The 19,809-nt window shown below is 47.5% G+C and overlaps 1 protein-coding gene across 1 annotated transcript in view; it reads right to left on the reverse strand.

The window, feature by feature from the left end:
- Positions 1–347: 347 nt before the first annotated feature.
- LOC102744964 (transmembrane protein 132D-like) overlaps positions 348–19,809 on the reverse strand; it is a 253,567-nt gene continuing 234,105 nt past the window's right edge. Inside the window, exon 3 of the mRNA XM_031035213.2 lies at positions 348–959. Coding sequence (XP_030891073.2) covers positions 809–959 — 151 coding nt within the window. The 3' untranslated portion in view covers positions 348–808. The remainder of the gene's footprint in view (positions 960–19,809) is intronic.

A 19,809-nucleotide genomic window follows, 5' to 3' on the forward strand; every position in this document is an offset into this window, starting at 1 on the left:
GTATCCTAGCTATCAGCTGAGATTCATGTTCTCGATATTAGAATAAGTAAATGGAAAACAAACGTTTTTTTCCCAACACTGAGCTATGAAGTTTAATAATTTGACACCAGAAATAACGTGTTACATACCTGGGATTCATCTGCTTGTTATTTTTTCAATTTTCCATAATATACAGAGCAAAAACCGATCAGCTTGAAAGCAGTAAAAATATGTGACCAGACTAGGAATTCTCCAGAGCCACAAATGAGGTTTCAGAAAAACAGGAATAAATCAAGAACCACTGAGTTTCCAAGTCTCTCTGCCCAGCTGTGAGTTGAGGGTTTCTAATTTGGTGGGTATCAGACACAGATTCAAGTTTTAATTTGTCTCTAGAGTGATTCACAATGGCCTATCATTCCACAGCAGACAGCGTGCCGTTCATCAGAAAGTGCGTGTGCACAAACAATCACATACGTCTACGTGGCAAATGGGGAATGCACCCCACGTGTGCCCAGATACACACAGCGCTGCTGTAACACTCGAGGGACAGGCCATCATATCAGAGATGCCCAGACCGAGGGGGAGGAGGCCATGAGGCAGGGCAGGACCATCTGCAGATAAATCCCACCTGCACGGAGCAGTCCTTGCAGGTGCCCCGAGGTTATGCTCAACTGTGGAGGGGGTCGGAGCCATCCATCTTCCTGAGAAGCACGAGTTATACAGACAACAGGCACCACATGCAAACCACAGTGAGAACGGGTTGTTAGCACACGCGGGGAGAAGGAGCTCCCCGTCACAGCAAGTCTGGAGACGCTGGACGCCATGGGACTCACCTGGTTTCCGAGCCAGCAGATTTCTTCTGACAAACGATGACAGCAGGTGCATACTTGCCACTGTGGTCTGTGCCCTCCGTGACCTCCCAAATGGAAGGGCTGCTGGCTCTCACCCCCACGACGCTCACGCCCTTCTGCACCTTGGCCCTGTAGGAGACAGCGAGTGCACAGCTCAGACGGCGCTGGGGAGCCGGGGGTCCCGCGGGGTCTGGGAGCACGGGGAACACACCTGCACAGGGCTGCCCGGCAGGTGTCAGCTCCCGCTAAACAGGATTTAATCACGTATCTGCCAGCACCTCGCAATCCATCTGTCCTAACTGTCCCCCGGTCATCCCCACCTTTAGCACAGGGCCAGTAGTCTGCGGGCATGAAGAAATACAGCTGCGCTCATGGGTGGCTTCGGTTTTTTTTTTTTTTTAAACAATGACTTTCTTGAAAACCCCCAGACTATGATAACTAAACAGGAGAAGGAAATGAATTAAAACTGCACGAATGAAGTTAGTTCTGACACCGCGCGCTCACGGACCCTCCCCTCTGCGCCAGGCACTGACGGAAGCCTCGCCTGGACTACCTGCTTCCCTCAGGTGTGCTCAGGGCCTAAGGAGGGGCCCCAGGACCACAGGAGCTGAGGCTTGAACACAGCGGTCCGACTCCGCCCGCGCACCCCCACTCCCACCCCGCCCCCCCGCCCGCGCCCCTCCCACCACACAGCCCCCCTCCCCCCTGCCCTGAGCATCTGGGTCCTGGCGGCTGCTGAGCCACTGTGCCCCACCCACCAGGTGCGCTTCCCTACAGTCGCAACGCTTTGAAGTATCACACGCGTCCTGCGGGGTCAGTGCTTCCACGGAGCGGTGACCCAGGTGTCACCTGGCCCCGAACCACCTCGCAGCCCGAGCCGTGCCCGGTGCTCCCCTTGGCCTGACACACACCCATCTGGCGCAGAAGCCGTTCACCCCCATCCCACTCACGCTCCCTGCTACCCGTCGCTGGTCAGCGCATGTCTAGAGATCGAACACTCACTCGGACTTTACAGATTTGCTCTCTGGCACACACAAGCCCATTCCTTCACTCCTTCCTCATCGTCCAAGGCAGGGGGACCGTGACATGCCCAGAGGCTGCTCGCCAAGATACGAGGGGCCTGGTTCCTTCCCGAGAAGCTGGTGAGTGAGGAAGGGTCTATCACAGCAGAGCCCTGATTTGCTCTCAGAAGTTTCAAGTGACAAACATACAGAACGGCAAGTGTACAACACAAAATGCAATGCAAGTGCGAACTGGCCTCATGTTTGAGAGTCATGTTCCTGACGGGTTTTCTCCTCCTCGTCCCTTGGGAAGCACATGAGGAACCTTCCAGCAAGAGCCGTGGGGGTGAGCGGGCGACTGGGGAGAAGACCGTCTGGTGGGGGGTCCCTCCAGAGGTCCAACTGCTGTGCACACACGGACACGGAGTCCCGGCCACAGACACCGGCCTCCGCCTCCGAACTCTCGTGCACACTCAGAGACAAGCAGGGCGGGAGGAGAGAGAGGGACACGCCCACCCCTAACCCCAAGAACAAGACCTCCCCCAGAAACTTCAAAGTACATTGTGTAGAAGACCCAGAAGCAGGTCTGGGGTTGGTATTCCAGAAAGGCCCACTGGCAAGGAGGCTCCTGGCTGGCATCCAAGCTCTGGGCTTATGGGAGGGGGTTCCTACCGTTCCCTGAGAAGAGGGGCTCACCATACGCAAACAGTTGGTACAAACAACGGGGCTTATGCCTGACACCCACCGGAGTCTGGGATCACGGTGCATGCCGGCCAGAGGGGCCTGGTGACCAGCCCCCAGTGAAAACCCTGGGCTTCTGGGCTCAGCTGAGCTTCCCGGGTGGACGAGACTCACACATGAGGCCACAAGTCATTGCTGAGGGACCAGGGGCGTCCCGCATGACTCCCCCAGGAGAAGGTTCTGGAAGCCTGTGCCTAGCTCCCCCAGACTTCACCCCATGCGTCTTTTCCCTTTGTTGAATTTGCTTTGTGTCCTTCGCTGTAACAAATCACCCCTATGATTAGGACTCTATGCTGCATCCTGAGTCCTCCTAGCAAGTCAGCAAACCGCAGAGTGGTCCGGGGAACCCCAACACACAACCTGATTTGACTGTTCTACAAAGAGAAGGGGAATCATCGTGTGTGGCCCTCACGATGCTAAAGCTGGAAGTTTTAGGAGGTGAGCTTCAATGGATAACATTATTTCTGCAGGAAAAAAAAAATCGCATGTTTTGTGTTTTAAATAATCATCATACGGGCCAACACTTTGAATGCAGCCATTTATAAATTAGGAAGTGAATGCACAGGCCAGAAAGCCGTCTCATTTTCTGGATACTCCGGTGAGACACGAAGGTGAATAAGCTATGATTTCTGTCTTGCAGCAACTCTATTAAATAGCAGGCAACCAGGACGTGGTGGCTAAAAAAAGTTCAATTCACTGAGGACAGATGCTATTATATGGAGATGAATTCTAAGGGCTGTCCCAATTATGGTGCGCTGGAATTTTATTGAGTCAAATTTGCTTTAAATAAATAGGTCATCATTCTGGATTTGGTGATCTTTTCATTCTACAGGAGATATCAGTGCGTAAGACTTTTCTGATACAGAATGGGCTCATATTTTTCTTAAATTGTACTCACAAGTAGGTCATGTGGAGCTCAGATAATGCTTCTTCCGTGAATCATTTTCAAGTTCTCAGGAAAGAACGTGGTTGCTTATGTAACCTGTGAAGTACCCAGTATTTGTTCCTAGTGATCCTACTGCGCTAATGTGACGCTGTAATAAATAACGTTATTTTGAAGGGGACATTCTTTCTGAAACGCAGTGCAGGACACTAGGAGGTTGCTTTTCACCGACACAGTATGTTTTCATAAGAGAAGACACATTCCTAGGGCATGTTGCAGATGTCCTGAACAGAAGGACGGATCCTTGCTCAAGAGGTATCCCTGAATGGCTTCTATCAAGTGCAAACACACACAGGAAACTGGGTGGTTATTCCTCGAACGCATTATCTATGGTGTATACTGAACAAGGTTTGTCGTCGGGCTAGTCATTTTTACATGCTAACCTCGCTGTAAGTGGCAGTGTTTGGGAACCATTAAGATAATTCGTAGGACATGTGCAGTTTGGCTTCACTGGGTTTGAACCAAGTGCTAATTCCTGCCTTCGTTTATGACAACTGAGGTACGTATATTCATTAAAGGAAGTTTTATAACCTACTTGCGGTTCCATCCATACAGGTTACCCTGACAGCTTCATTACACAGGGATAAACACAGCACTTCATTTCCAAAGACACTCTATTGCATATTTATACTTGAAAATATATCTACCGTAGTGACGGGGAGAACAGCCATCGTTTCTCCCATGGTGGGCACATGCATGGGGACGGATAAAAGTAAAACCTGCTTGGGTTAAGGGCATATTGTGTTTTTAAAACATAGCAGAGCTACGGCATACACACACAAAACTATACATACACATATATACACAGTCGACCCTTGAATAACATGGGTTTGAACCGCACACATCCACTTATGCAGGGGTTTTTTCGATAAATACAGCAAGGAACATAAATGTATCTCCTCTTCCTTATGGTTTTCTTAGTAACATTTTACTTTCTCTAGCCTCCCTTTTGCAATGATACAATATATAATACATAGAACATATGAAGTACGTGCTGATCAACGGTCTATGTTATTGGTAAGGCTCCCCGTCAACAGCAGGCTGCTAGGAGTTACGTTCTGGGGATTCGGAGTTAGACTCAAATTTTGGGCTGTGCAGTGAGTTGACACCCCTAACTCCCGTGTTGTGCAAGGGTCAACTGTATACCCATATACACATATGTACACACATACACACACATGCACACACACATACACATACAAACGTGTGTCTATGCGTTCCAAGCACAGCATCCAATAACATTACCGAACCAGCTAGGAACCCGGGTGCTGACCGCCGTTCACACTTGATTTTGCTACCCCCACACCCAGTGTCTCCTATTTGGGGTGACAGAAGGATGCAGCATGCTTACAAGAGTTGTCGATTTGGTGACCAGCACCCCTCCCCATTAACGGATAGAAACCTGTATTTCCCCACTGGTTCAAAGTCCAACGAAAACCCCTCTGGGTCAAAGCAAAGCTTTTTCCAAAAATGTTCCTCGTACCTTTGCTTCTTTTCTCTCATTCACCGTGAAAAGAATAAAGCGTGCTCTGTATCCTCACACACAGTAGGCTTCCTGCCATAGCTCACAATCACGCGCTGTGTCTAATTGCTGCTTGACCGGGAACCATTTACAACAACACCCCATCCCACCGAGTCCGCGTGCCCCACGACCTAGAACGTTTCATTTATTGTCGGAGCCACTTTGACCCTCTCCCCACGTCCTGGCCCTGCCCCGGCCAACAACATTCATGTGATTCTTTACAATGCTAAGCCATTCTTTGAGGCTTCGGTGACACTGGGCCCCTCCTTCTATCCCTGGAAGGTACTTGGCTAAGTCTCTGCCGTGGCTTCGGGACGACCCCAGTATACGCAGCAGCGATATGGAAAAGCTGATCCTACATAAAATCTAAATCCTGTAAAACAGCAGGTTCCAATACTTGTTTATTATCATGCACTCACACCAACTATTTGTTGGCATTCTCCCTTAATATGGGCATATTTATTTATCAATTTTGTGCTTAGACTATTGCAATGTAAATATACTATAAAACATACACGAAAGGATGCATTAAAATGATGAGATTAGGAGAAACGTGCTGGGAAGTCCTGATTCTCCACAGTCTCAGCGAATCACTCTGCACGCCCCTCAGGGTGAACGTCCACGAGAAGGTCCCACTCGAACTGATTTCCGAGTGCAGGACGAGGAAACGCAGTGAGCAGAGGTCATGTTACAAGGAGGCAGGCGGATGGGTATTGACAAGATGCTGAAACTCTCCCACCGGTTCTGTGGCTCACAGCTTCAGGGGGAGGCAGGGATCTGTTTTCACGTGGCCATTTCTTGGGCAGCTATTAAATTTAGAATGAAGACCACCGGCTTCACGGCAAACCGTTTTTGATGTCACACTGTCAGTAAAGCACCAGGACCAAAGGACCACCCTGTGCGGGACATTCTAGGACAGACTCCTGCCCCCAAGAGAAAGGGGCATCTCCAAGACCCCCAGGGGAGGAGTGCGAGCGGAGGAAGCATGGGGGGTGTGGCCCGGGGGGGGCTGGGACCCACTGCCGGGTGGAGGGGTGAACAGCTCTCAGTAAATGGTTTAGTAACTGGACATCCCAAGAACCCCTGGCTGCAGAGCTCTGTCACCCACTAGAAAGTACCAACTCAGCAAGGGGTCAGCAGCTCAGGCTGGGAGCACAGACCTCAAATGCAGGGCAGGGCCCTCACTTCCAGCTGTAGGCCTGGTGTTGCCAAATCTTTGCAATCCTGAAGAGAGGCCAGAGATCCCCACTTTTATGTAAGATCCCAAGTTTTGAAAACATCGTCCTGGCTAGACGAAATATGCGAGGTCTGGAAGCAGCCCAAGGTCACCAGTGTCATGACCTCCGTTAGCTGGGACTCAGGAAGTCAGGCCTCTTCTGAGTGCGTGAGTGAATCGAGGAGCCATGTGAGAGTGCCCCCACTACACCCAGGGTGGGACGGAGGCACTCACGCACAGAAACGCGCCCACGTCTGCATCCTCCCCACCCCCCACACGTACAACTCACAATGATGGCGACTTTATCATTTCTGTCCTGAGTAGATGGAATATGTTCCCTGTGGGGAAACAATGAGTACTACACAAAGATATGAGGAAGAAAGTAAAAATCACCTGAACTTCCATCACGTTGAACCTAAACCAACAATATTTTAGTCATCATCCATCTACGTACTGCTGTGTTCACACCCAATCTATAGATTTATAGATAGGATCACACCCAGGACTGCTACATGGCCACACAACTTGGGCACTGATCAATCCCAGGAAGCCTCATTCATACAGATAATGATGTGAAGTGGGGCTTCCTAGAGTTGAGCAGTGTACAACCTGCACAACTGTATGCAGCAGCCTTAATTATATTAAATATGCTGCTTTATTCACCAGATCATCCTGGTCTCTTGACTAGCTCCAGGGACAAATAAAATAACTTAAAGCAGGCACCAGGCTGGCCACCTACCAACTCAGGAGAACCCAGTGAGGAGGGAAGCCAAAACAGCTGAGCATTACATCTTGGTCCAAAACGTAAGCAACATGGGATGTCAGTCTCCAGCCAGGAAGGCTGCTGGCTCTGAGGACCTCCGATTTATCCTGGGACCCCAGTGAGTCAGCACTTGCCATCCTGATAAACCTGGCCTGTGGGTTTTCTCTGCCGACCCAGACAGAGGCTGAATGACTTTTTAAAAGCATCTTGGAGATGAGTGCTTCCTGCACACAATGTTTACTCCTTCCAAGTGTCTGGTTTTCCTTCTGACTTTGTTTGTGAGGAGGATGCAAAGGCCAGTCTTTCCTGCAGACACAAGTTCAAAGAGATAAGCGATCAGTAGAAACAGGGCTGCCCAGCAGATGGACCCACGCGGGCATGATGAGTGTGGATGCCAACTGTCGCAAGCTCTGGAGGGAGTGAGCCTGCCCCCCACCCCACACCCCAAAAAAGTTTTATAAATATGTGACTATATACAGGACCGAAGCAGGTAATGAATAACACCACGAGTAAACCAAACTGTTTATTCGTTCATTGATTTATTCATCAAATACAGTTTGACTTTCCAGGTGATATTCACAGGACTGGAAATGCAAATATGAGCAAAACACACATTTCCTGTTGACACGGAACTCACACTCCAACAAGAAAGAACACACACACACGTTTCATGTTGCTAAGTTCTATAAAGGATAAAAAAAGCAAGAGAAGGGGATAGGGAGCCCAGCATAGGAGTGGCTACCCTAGAAAGATTTAGTTTATTATCGACATACCTGCCCCATGGTAAAGCCAGCAATTAAACCCAGTGGGCAGGCGGAAGGAAAGTATGTATGCATATATGGATGTCTTCTCCATTGGATTGGTTTTTGCCCAGCACGTCAGTGCGGAGGGAAACTCACCTTGTTCCTACTGAGAACAGCCTGCCACCCAACTATGAAGGGTGCTGTTTAAATGTTCCATGGCTTGTTATGTGAGCCCACTGTCTATGGATTCACCAGGATGATTACAACCCCATGCAAACCAGTAATTCCCATTTGGAGAAACAAAGCCTTGATGGAGACAGCATCCCTCGACACAGCTCCCCAGTGATGGCTCAGCTGGTTGGGTGGCAGAAGAAGACAGCTCATCACCATTTCCAGAAAGATGGTCATATTATTGGCCTCTGATAATCGAGCAATAAATGCCCGCACTCTCTCTGCTGCCCACATGCGGAGATCGAGGGCACGGCCTCACTCGTTCTGCGTATTACTGATTCTCCCATCGTAGACTCATCCGACGAACCAGCAGACAGGGAAAAAGCCCTATTTTTTGTTGAACATAACAGACTCTCGGAGTCCTTCAGAGACATTTGACAAAAAAGACTCGTGCTAAGTCCTTCAAAGAGTGTCCCGTAAAAAACAGACCTCATCCATCATTGTCATCATCATTACATACATCTTGACACAGAAACCTGGACACCTGACTATTCTGAATTTTACTTTCTATCTTGTCTATAAATAATCACTAATCAAAGCCCTCTGGGTGGGTGGGGGGGAACAGGGCAAAATAAAACACAACCCTTGCACTCCAACAGGAGTAGGAAGAAGAGAACACAAAGTTCTGCAGGGCCTCAGAGAGCAAGCAGGACTTGTATTTGCAGAAAAGCAAGTCGGGTGGCCTTTGTCCCCCGTGACTAGTGTTTCTGAACTCGGCTCCATTCCCAGGGCACCAGCACGCCCTGGTGCTGGGCTGCGTGTGGCTCCCAGGCTTTGGGATGAGACCTAATCTTACTGTCGGCTGAGAGCCAACCCTCTAATTTCACGACAGCACATAATAGAGCACAATTGCTGTTTTCTCCCGTCCTCGAGGTTACTAGTTTTAGAGGAATTGCTTAAATATACTTCTTTAATTAAAGGAAACATTCTAAGTCAAAACCAGAGCTCTGGGCAACAAACTCATACTTTCAGGGATGTCTTTCGGGTTTTGTTTTGTCTTTTTAATTTTTAATTAACCTTTTTTATTGAAGAAATAATACAGGCATGACGTAAATATCTAAATGTTACAATAGGGGATACGAAGTTTCTCTCACTGAAGACTTCCCTCCCCTCGCTTCGACCCAACTTAATGTACATTTTCAGGGAGATCAATATATGTAGATAGGTCGATTTTTTAAAAACACCAATGGCAATACTGTACACACTTTTATACACTATATATGTATTTACAATATATATCTAGTGGGTACATCAGTATCAGCGTTCAGAAACGCACTGCACTGTTGATTCACAGCCACAGATGAATCCATTGTGCACGTGTCCCGAACGTCTCACTGACCACTGCCCGTCTGGTGGACACTTAGGTGGTTTCCAATCTTGGCTACCACAATCAGCATGTCAGAGAAGCTGCACATCCACAGAGCTCTGCACACACACGCAAGCATGTCCCAAAGGCATACATGTCTCAAAGAGGAAGGGCCAAGTCAGAAAAGATGCCCGTGTTCAATTTCGATAGGACGTGCTGAATTGCCAAAGAGATTCTAGCAATTTACACATTCACTGAGAGTGTCTTCATGCGCCTTTTTCCCTGCCTTTTGATTGCATCTGACAAATAAAAATAATAATTCATTAAGTCTGAGGGGCATTGAATACGGTTTTCATAGGCTTATATTTGAATAACCTTTTTCATCAAATGTCTGTTCACATCCTTTGTCCATTTCTATCCTTTTGTTGGTCTTATTTTTATTGTTTATTAGGAAATTGATTCATAAGAATATTAATCCCTGATCCACCTAGAATCTATTTTCATGTGAGAAGTGAGTGGAAGAGGGATCTGGCTTTATTTCTCCCCATATGGGCTTCATCAGCACTATTTATTAAGTGATTCACGCAGTACCCCGCTGATTTAAAAAGCTATCTTTGATCTATACTAAATTTGTCTGCTCCTTAGGCTTATTTTTAGCCTCTGCATTTGCTTTTATTGATCTGTCTGCCTTCTTGTGAGACAGCACCCAAATGTCTTAAACACAATAGATTATGACGTGTTTTAATATCTGGTAGGGCTATTTCCTTCCTATTCTCTTTCATTTTTCAGGGGTATCTTGACGGCTATTTCAACAAAAGTCATCTTCTGTTAGGACATTCTCAAAGATAGATTGGTTTGCAAAAAAAAAAAGAAAAGAAAGAGAAAGAGAACAGTGTGCCCTTCAAACACCCCTCTCTGAAGTTAAAAGGAACACCTAGCAGGCAATGATGGGGTGGAAGCCCAGAGCAGAAGCCCTCTCCCCAAAAGACAAGAGGCAAGTGTACTGTCCCTGGGAGCAGGTGCCTTCTGAATCCGAACACTACCCTGGCTGTTCACACACAACATCCTTCAGAACAATGACCTGCTTACAGGGATGTGCGCTTTACCTTGAAAGTATTCTACTTCGTTGGGTAACAGCCTTGGGTCCTGAAAACTGATGAGGTGACCCACAGACCGTCGGCACTCTTCTTCCTTCTGGTCATAGTGATTGGGTCCAATCGGATTGGTGGGCTTGGGAATTTCCCAGGAGCCACCAGAAGAGTATCCCAGGTCCTCATCCCTGATCCAAGGTGAGGCTTAGGAAGACAAAGGACTTCAGCCAATGCACTCTGAAGGGACCTAGCAAGACGTGAACTCATGGGGAGGAAGAACCGGGAGGAAAGAAATGGATCCTTGCTGGTATGCGAGCCCTGAATCCAACATTTAAACTAAAATAAAATAGAGACCAAGCTTGAAGATACCCCCAAGAGAATAAATCCAGTAAGCCACGTGAGCAACCCTAAATCCAGCTTATTTCATGAACATAGGTGAAACTTGGGTTATTTCTTTCCAGTGCCCCTGATAATCATCAAAGAAACTTAAGAAATCTTCCTAAAAGTGGTTTTAGCCAATCCCCTGCCATCCGGAAACCCCGCTGTGATAACCATCCTTGGAAAGGTTAAACAGCCTCCCCGTTTCACCCAATAAGCCACCCTCTGATGTCATGTCCCCGAGCTTCACATCAGTGTCCAACCTGAAAGCACCCAGTGCGAAAACTTCTTACATGAGCGATAAACTCTTACTAAAGGCTATTTTATTGGTCTGGTGGTTTTAATTTTGCTATTTCTGGATTTTGGACACACTCATGCCTGAAGCGAGAGCCAACAATTTCCCACTATCCCAGCTTTTAATTTTGTTTTCATCATTGTGTGTTTAGGTTTTATTTTTTTTCCACTTTCATTTTTTACTTTTTTTTTTTAATTGTGAAAAGAACACTTATCACGAGATCTACTCTTTGAACACATTTTTAAGTGCTCGACAGCCTATCGGAGGGACTGTGTCTGCAAAGACTCTACCTCCAAGGAAAGTCCTGTGCACAGACACGGGGACATAAGATCCGCGGGGACAGAATTCAGCCCCCCACACAGGTCATCACAGGAGGGTCTCTGCAAGCTCCAGTGAGCAGACTTTGATTAATGCAGTTTACTCGCACATGATGGCCAATTAAAATTTGTTTACACAACATCCTCTGACCAGAAACCGACCAGAAAGCGTCGGGCCAGCAGGTGGGTACATGTGTCGTTCCCGAAAACAGTAATGTTTAAATATCACTTTTTAAAAATTAATAAGCTCTGGTTTTTAGAGTTTTCGGTTCACAACAACACTGAGCAGGAAGGACAGAGCTCCCACATGACCCGCGCCCTCACGCGCACAATCCCCCTGCTCGCTGCGTGATCCCGCAACACCACGACAGTTCATCCCTTACGATCGGTGAGCCTACACTTGTCACAATGTGCTTTGGAGTGAAAAATCAATACATCACGGGAGGGTCTCGTCTAAAAACTAGGATAGCTGTGCAGGGGCTGTGGTGGAGACAAGTTTTATCCCATCTTCTGGTGAAGAGAGTGAGGCAAAGAGAAGTTAAGTACTTTTCCCAAGGTCACACAGCTAATGAATGGTTGAAGTGGGCTCTGGGAGCCCTACTCTGACTCACTGTGTTCTACTGCAGTTTTTCTGTCCCTGAAGGGTGTCTGTTGGCAAACTGGACAAGCCCACCTGCAGCTGACTTCCCTGTCCCCTGCAGGGCACGTGGGGGCAGATACCTCCATACGACCCCCGTGGAGTCAGGCTGATAGACACTCAGACCTAGCCTCACCAAACCCTAAAGATTTAGTCATTGTGTACCCAGTGCGTGGGGCAATCTCCTTCCAGAACCCAAACCTGACTCACTACTGCAGGTCTTTCTGGCCTCGGAGTTCCGGCTGATCTTTCCAGAAGATTCTTCTCTCCCTCATCCAGGTTTCTGCCCCAGTAGGGGAAACTGAGACACACAGCTCCCTCGTTCCCACCATCTCCCTCCCTTCCTCCTTCCCACAGTCCCCCTGGTCTGCACCCATGATCACAGAGGTGGGATCTGGTCTTCCTACCTCCCATTTGCATGCTCCCTTCCCCTGGAGTATAACAAAATCTATTCATTTAACCATCAGAGAAGCTAAAAAGCAAGAGTGTGGGGAGATAAGAAAGATCTTCAAAAGATTCTTCTCTCGTGCATTCCGTGAAATCCAGCTTTCAGGCTGACTGCCTCTCTGGGGACAAGAGAACCCCACTAGGGATGTGAGAACTTGAATAGGGACCTGTTCCCTCGCTCTGGCTGCTGGAAGTGCCTGTTCGCAGGGCTCAGAAGAGCATGTTTCAGCCCTACGGCTCTCCCCTCACCTGGACACGCGTCACTTCGGCTCCCACTGTACAGATGAGAAAACCAAGACAAAAGAGGTTACAAAGATGGGATATTTCCTCAGCTCAGCCGGCTGGACCGGTGGCCACGTAAAGGAAAGGGGCCCGCGGGACACTGTACGGTCACCTGCCCACTGCAGCAGCTGCCTGGGTGCTCCCAGCTCCTCTCCAGGTACCCGTGGGGACCCGCTCCTCCACCCCCTCTGAAGTCGGGTACGCTCCTCAACGCGACCTGCAGGGACAGCTCCCACAAGTGGCTGAAGCTGGAAGAGTTAAAGCATGCTTTGCTGTGGGGTCTCTCCCCTGCACCATCGGGGGATGCTGCTCCATCATGCCGGCCCCAACGGAGGACAGACAAGAGCAAGGGCATCAGCGGATCAATCAGGTGGTTTCAAACACCAAGGGCTGGGGCAGTGGATCAAGGATGCAGCGGGACCGAGACCAGGCTGCCACTCAGAGAATCCCTCTCTGCGGCTCTGGGCTGCGAGCACATAAACTGAAAGCCTGAGTGAGAAATGTGGGTGTTACGTCAGCCCTGACTACATAAGACACAGACGGACCTGGTAGTGGGCAGAAAGATGTCTCTTTTGTGTAGAACAGAGAGCACTGTCCAGATCCTATGGCACTGGCGAATTCTTCTGATGAGACCAATTGCTCTTCCACACTGATATGCTTCCCACATTTTCACGTTGAAAAAGCCCTGGTAGAGAGACTCGACTACACAGCCTGGGAGCAGAGGGAGAGGACTGCATCGCTCGGCTTTCACGACAGCAAGATGGGGTCTATGGAATGAGCGGCGGCCCCATGCTCCTGAGCCCCGAGTGTCCCTGTTGTCCCTTGCCACCACTGCAGACCCTTGGTGGGCACAGAAGCATAACTGAGCAGCGTGCCCGTGAGCCAGCGCCTCCACCCACACCTGCCGCGCCCGTCCCCGCGTTAACCACGGGCTTCACAGCCATCCCATCAGCGACAGTGACACCAATGGAAAGCTAAGTGCTGAGCTGGCTGCAAACCACAAAGAAAACCAGGGGAGAGGAAGACAGACACTTTGATAAATAAGAAGGGACAGCTGCGCCTTTTAATTGGCTGACTGAAATCTCCACTCCGCTCCCCTTTACCATCTCAGTCTGCTTGGTGTTTGACAGATATGGCAGCTTGTGTTTCCCCAAGGCGAGCATGACAGTACCTGACGCCTGCCCCCCATGCTCTCGCTAGGATGGGCCCTTGGCTCTCCTCCCATCCAGGAGGAAGGCTCACACCCATGGAGAAATGATGCTATGGGATTATGAGTAAAGTCCTATGAGGTAAGTCAGCTCCGTGGGCTTTGCAGGATGCTTGTTTTGGAGCTCAGCTCCACCACCCAGGAGCCAGAGGCCGCCATCTGTGAGGACGCCCCACCACGAAGTGAGGCGAGTATTCAGCTGAGACTCCAGGTGACAGCCTGCATGTGCCATTAGACGTGTTCGGAGTGGGCCCTCTGAGGGTCCCGCGTCAGGGTCTTGTCCCCTTTGAGCCTTCCTGGCTGAGACCCCAACCATCATGGTGCAGAGACATCCATCCCCTCCACCCCAGATATGTCCCTTCCCGATTCCCGACCCACAGAACCCATGAACACAAGAAAATGGTCTCTGTTGAGAACATTCAGTGTGGGGTGGTCTATTATGCACCAAAAGAATGCAGAATAACAATGTTTTGACATGAAAGTGGAAACCACAGCCTACCGGTCCTGGTGGTCACTAGAGGCTTGGTTCTCCTTGGGAAAATGAGGCTCTCCCTCAGTCCGAAGACATCAGTGGCAGCTCACGGGCTGAAGGTAGCCTACAAGCCTCTTGTCTGGCATATTTTATTCCATTTTGAACATCTGAACCAATTATTTTAAAATTATGGCATTTCCTTTAAAAATCCAGATTTGGGGCTTGTCTTGAAACAGTACCATCATACTGGATCTGCATGCTGAGCCTCCTGCTGAGGCTGCACAGATGTTCTTCAGTTCTCGCTGCTCCCTCCTCATCCCCTAGTGCCTCTCCAAACACAAACACTTTTCTGAAGCCTGACCTGGACTGACTCACTCAATTTTATTGCCTGCCTATCCCCTGAAGGCAATCGAGTTTGGGATCCCCGCTTTTGTCTTTGGAATTCACAAGGGGCCCGAAGTTGCACCTGCATCAGTAACCACAGATTCCAATAGTTTGATCACTGTCCCATGCCACAAAAGAACAAGGAGAACTCGCCCTCTGACATTTTAGTTGGGGTACAGAATAGACTGCTAGCAAGACAGAAGTGACATACGTGGGAACAGATACAGGTTAGTCCTCTTCTGCTGGGAAAGTCCTTAGCCATAGACCGGTGAGCCTTCTCTCTTGCTCTAAATTCCCTCCCACAAGACTGACAAGATTGTGTCTGTCCAGGCCTAAGAGTGAATGAAATAAACTGGGTCTGGAAAAAAATGTAACAAAGACACAGGAAGGCCCATCCACGGGTTACATTGACAACTTCCAACCAAACCATTTAAATGTATGTAGACTGGCAATGGAAAGATTGAATTTGCAATGGAGAGTAATATTGTAATTGTTTTTCCCATATGAAATTCTATCTGTCCATCTCACTATTAACTGTCTATCCATCCATCTATCTATCATCTGTGATCTGTTATCTACCTTGCCATCTGTCTATTGCCTAGCTATCTCTACCATCTATCCATCCTCTCTAGTGATTAACTGTTTCCCTGCTAGCTCCATGCATGCTTTTTGAATAACCCTCTCTTTTCTGAATCCAAAATCTCAATACCTTGCCCAACTATCACTACCTTCTCTTCACCATCATTTCTTGCAGAAAGACCTAGAAAATGTTCTCATTTGTTGCACGTGATATTTCCCAGCAAGTAATTCTCCTTTATTGGGAAGAGAAAACCAGAGACCAGCCCCTCTGCAGCATGGAGGCTAGAAGACTTATGATGGAGAAGGCCAGGGGGACCTGAGTCCACCTTCCCAGAATTTCTCAGTGATGTGGACTCTAGTTAGAGATGAGCCTCAAGTCACCAAGCCCATGTTTCTGAGCTGCTAGAAGCCTGACTCCCTTTGTTGCTTTCTCCTTTAGCTGAGAGGGTTCCAGTCACTTGACTCATTCTCTCCTCCAGCCCCACCATGGCTGAACACTTCCAGCGCCCCGTCTCTCTCTGTCCTTCCAAAACACCAAATACCCTGCCAATTCGTAGGCTGTCAGTAAAAACAATGACAATAATAGGAACTGCTCCACATCCCTAAACCCACCAGAGTGCTTTCTTTTCCAACTTGGAAAGAGAAGCTGGTTACTTAGATCTCAGGCAGCCCTACCGTTCACTGGTGCTAAGCAGCTCAGTGGCCCCCCCGCATACAGAGCCGGCTGCAGAGTGGCCGAGAATACATTCACGGGAACGTATATCACCTCCCACAGAACGCACTAGAATTTCAGAATGCCTGAAGGAAAAGGGAGGTCGGCTTCAGGCTGTACCTTTCAAAAAACAAGTGTAACAGGGGCTGGGAGCTTTGGGCCTGCAGGCACAGCATTGTCCTGGGGTGACCTCTTGGCCTCAAGGACACTTGAGAAGAGCAGGATTATCTGCTAAGCAGTGTCAGGCCCTGTGAAGGACACACATGCTTGAACAAGACCTTTATTTTGAAGGGTTTGATCTATAAAAAGATAATCATCTGGGGACAAAATAGATGTTGTTGGATCTTTTAAACCTATTTTGTAGTTCTTATTTTGTTTATATTTCAAATTAATGAGCAGAGAAAGGTAGTAGCTACGATGATTTGCCAGTGGCCAGACTTTTCCAAGTTCTTAGCACAACTCTGCTAATGTACTTTTTGTCCCTCCTAGGACCTGAATCAAGTGAAAAGCAGGAAGTAAAGATAAGGAAAAACTTGTTTATAATATATATTTGAGTGAAAGGATTTTCTGACATTCTGGTGTTAATGGGTTCTGCTTCTCTCTGTACATAATGCAGGTAAAAATATAGATATGCACGAGAAAGCTGGACATGTATGTCAAAATCTGATAGTCACATCTTGGGTTACTGGGTTACGTGTGATTGACATATTCTGCTTTATCTATTCTTCACCACAAAATACTGGTCTTCTGTCATTCACACACAGGACGTGTGTCCAAAGGTGAAGTTGAGAAGGTGTCCCATGAAGTTACCCACTCCCTTTCTGCCTCCCCTGATTGCATATCCACGTTGCCTTTGAAAGGCCCAGAGGGTGTGTGGGGTCATGGGACAAAGGTTCACTCTGTCTTCTGATACGTTCACCTTCTAATGTAAACACCCCACAGTGGTCCCTCCCTCCCCTCACTCGTCCATGCACCGGAGCAGGAGGAAAAGGTGCGCTTTTTGTCTTGGCTGCCCCTCCTGCCCACACCTGGCCATCTGCACCTGGATCAGCCCTGGCTGAGAGGTCCCTGAGTGTCTGCTCCACCATATGAGCTCACCCTTAATCCCAGCATATCCCTCTCTACCATGCGGATTCTCCTGTCTCCCCTGGCGACAGGGTGGGGCTCTATCTCCCAGTGTTCCAGAGTGATGCCCAGGCTTGTTTTAGTGGCAGTTAAAATTGCAGGAAAGACCACAGATGCTACCATGATAGGGTCGCCCTCTGTGAAAGCAGCAAACAGAAATAATTTTGCAATTTGACTTGGAACTTTTTTACATCTGATGGCCCAATAACCCAATGGCCTTGTTTGCATATATATCGAAAAAAGTACTGTCCAAAAAGGCAGCCCCCAATCACGTGAATCTATTTAAATTTAGAATAGTTAAGAGAAAATAAATTCAGTTCCTCAGTTGCATGACCACATTTTAAGAACTTGAGAGCCACATGCAGACAGGGACTACTGGATTATGCAGGACAGGTAGAGAGCATTTCCATCACTGCAGAGAAATTCATTGGATGGCAATGCTCTAGAATAATTTCTATGCTTCCCCAGGCACATTTTAAAGTTGACATTTAAAATTTTCCCTCCTAAGCTGCAAAGGTTGAGATTTTCAGTATATTGTAACTATTGACATTTAAAAATTAAACTGTTATATCATTCTTTTAAAAGTATTCACTGGAATCTAAATACCATGGTGATTTGATACCGACCATTATTCACTTAAAAAAATATGCAGACAACCTCTTCTTTCCCAAGCTTGAATTTTATATTTGTTTTTTTCCTCCTTTAGCTTGCATATTCATTTTGTTTCGTTCACAGAATTTTACCTTAATGTGTTCTATTTTTTATGTCTGAAAGTCCTTTATTGATCACTCTGTCATAATGTTCTGCAACGAAAATATGTATATAAATTCAAATTTATGTTTTCTCTTTGTCCATCAGTCTCTAAATGTGGTTTTTAAAATTCTAGATTGAGATTCATTACAACTGTATTCAATACACACTTAGGCAAGAACAGTATAACTTTTAAAAAGAATATTCAACATAAAACAACAAAGGATCAGAAATGCACTGATTAATAACAGGAATGGGCTTCTATTCTACCTTATGCTAGAGAATTAGCAATCCTGACTCTTACTGGTTGAAAACAGCAGATTTATTTTTTGTTCAGACTTAGGGTTCTATGTGGCCGAATTCAGGCTGATCTAACCCATATTCTGATGATGTCCTCACAGCCTGATGCTTTAGAATATCCCAACCCCATGAACAGAGAGCATGAGACATCCGTGCATCTCCACAGAAATGCTGGCCAAAGCAAGTCACGTGACCACAGTTTCCTGCACGGAACCAGAGAAAGGTGATCCTCCCGTAGGGTCCCATCTGGACAGAAACACTGAAGCAAGTCTAGCAGAGTCCAGCAGGAAATTTATAGGAAGAGGACACAGAAACCATTGGCAGGCTGGAAGTGAGGGTCGAGAAGCCCCTCCCACCTGTCTCTACTGCCTGTAATCCAAATGTAGGTGACTTCTGACCCTAGCTCCCCAGCCGCTAGGGACCTCAACAATCTCTGTGAATCCACAGAACAACACTGCATTCTTATCTGCCTTCCAAATCCTCATGCCTCTCCTTGGAAGACTCTAATCTAGAACCACACAGGAAAAGGAGGTCGGGAACATGGAGGTATGGGCTCCGGCCCTGAAATGCAGAAAAGAAAACAGAAGGAGTGCCAATCACCAAGACTTGGTAACAGATATCCCAGCACAGGGATACTTTCCCCAGTTAGAGCATGTGTGGTGGATCCGTGCTGGCCCTTTGTTTATGGCAAGAATGAGACAGGGTCAGTGTCAGCTCAATCCCTACATCTCTGTTTTATAGATGGAGTCCTTGGCAACCCTGAATGGAGTGCACTTTGTTACAGCGCTGTAGCTCAATGCTTTGAACTCCCCACAGGACAAAAATCACATGGGCTCCGTCATCGACACTTATGTTGAAAGATCTAACAATGGGACCAGGTCCTCCCCCTTCTCTTTTTTTTGAGAGCAAAGAACTAGAAATTACGTGGCTTACCAAAAAAGGATTTGTTATATAGTCATTAAAGTAATTTGCTTTCTCAGAGACAGCAACATTACTGGATTGTCTAAAGGGCTGTCAGCCCGTAAGATTTTACACTCCCATCAATTCATCACCGTGATCCTACATGGGTGAGCAATGCAAATGTGAGGACAAACACCTCCACCTTCGACGCTTTCTTGGGCAGACCAATTTCAGGAAAGAGAACATATGGAAGAAATGAACTCAGCAGACAGATTATTTAATGATTCATGTCTAGATACTCCTTGAATGGTTTTCCGTAACACCAGCCATCCTTGTGCCCTAGGTGAAAACCAACACAATGCAAAACTTCCCTCGGAAATCCGAAAGGGGACTAACACTCTGCTAGATAAAAAATTACAACCAAACCTGCCAACACACAACTGAACACACCAACTATTCTTCCCAACAGGTGCAAAGGATATGAGTTTGCTGCATGTGTAATATTTTATGCATCTGAGAGGCTACATGAGATCAATCCTGAGAGAAGAGATGGGCAATCTGTTTTAATTTCCTTCCACTTCACCTAACATGCAGAGGTCACAATTTAACCCAGAATTCTTCTTCCTCTCTAAATCCA

Source organism: Leptonychotes weddellii, chromosome 13 (genome assembly GCF_054177405.1).
Source record: "Leptonychotes weddellii isolate Sample4059 chromosome 13, ASM5417740v2, whole genome shotgun sequence".
NCBI classification, from domain to species: Eukaryota; Metazoa; Chordata; class Mammalia; order Carnivora; family Phocidae; genus Leptonychotes; species Leptonychotes weddellii.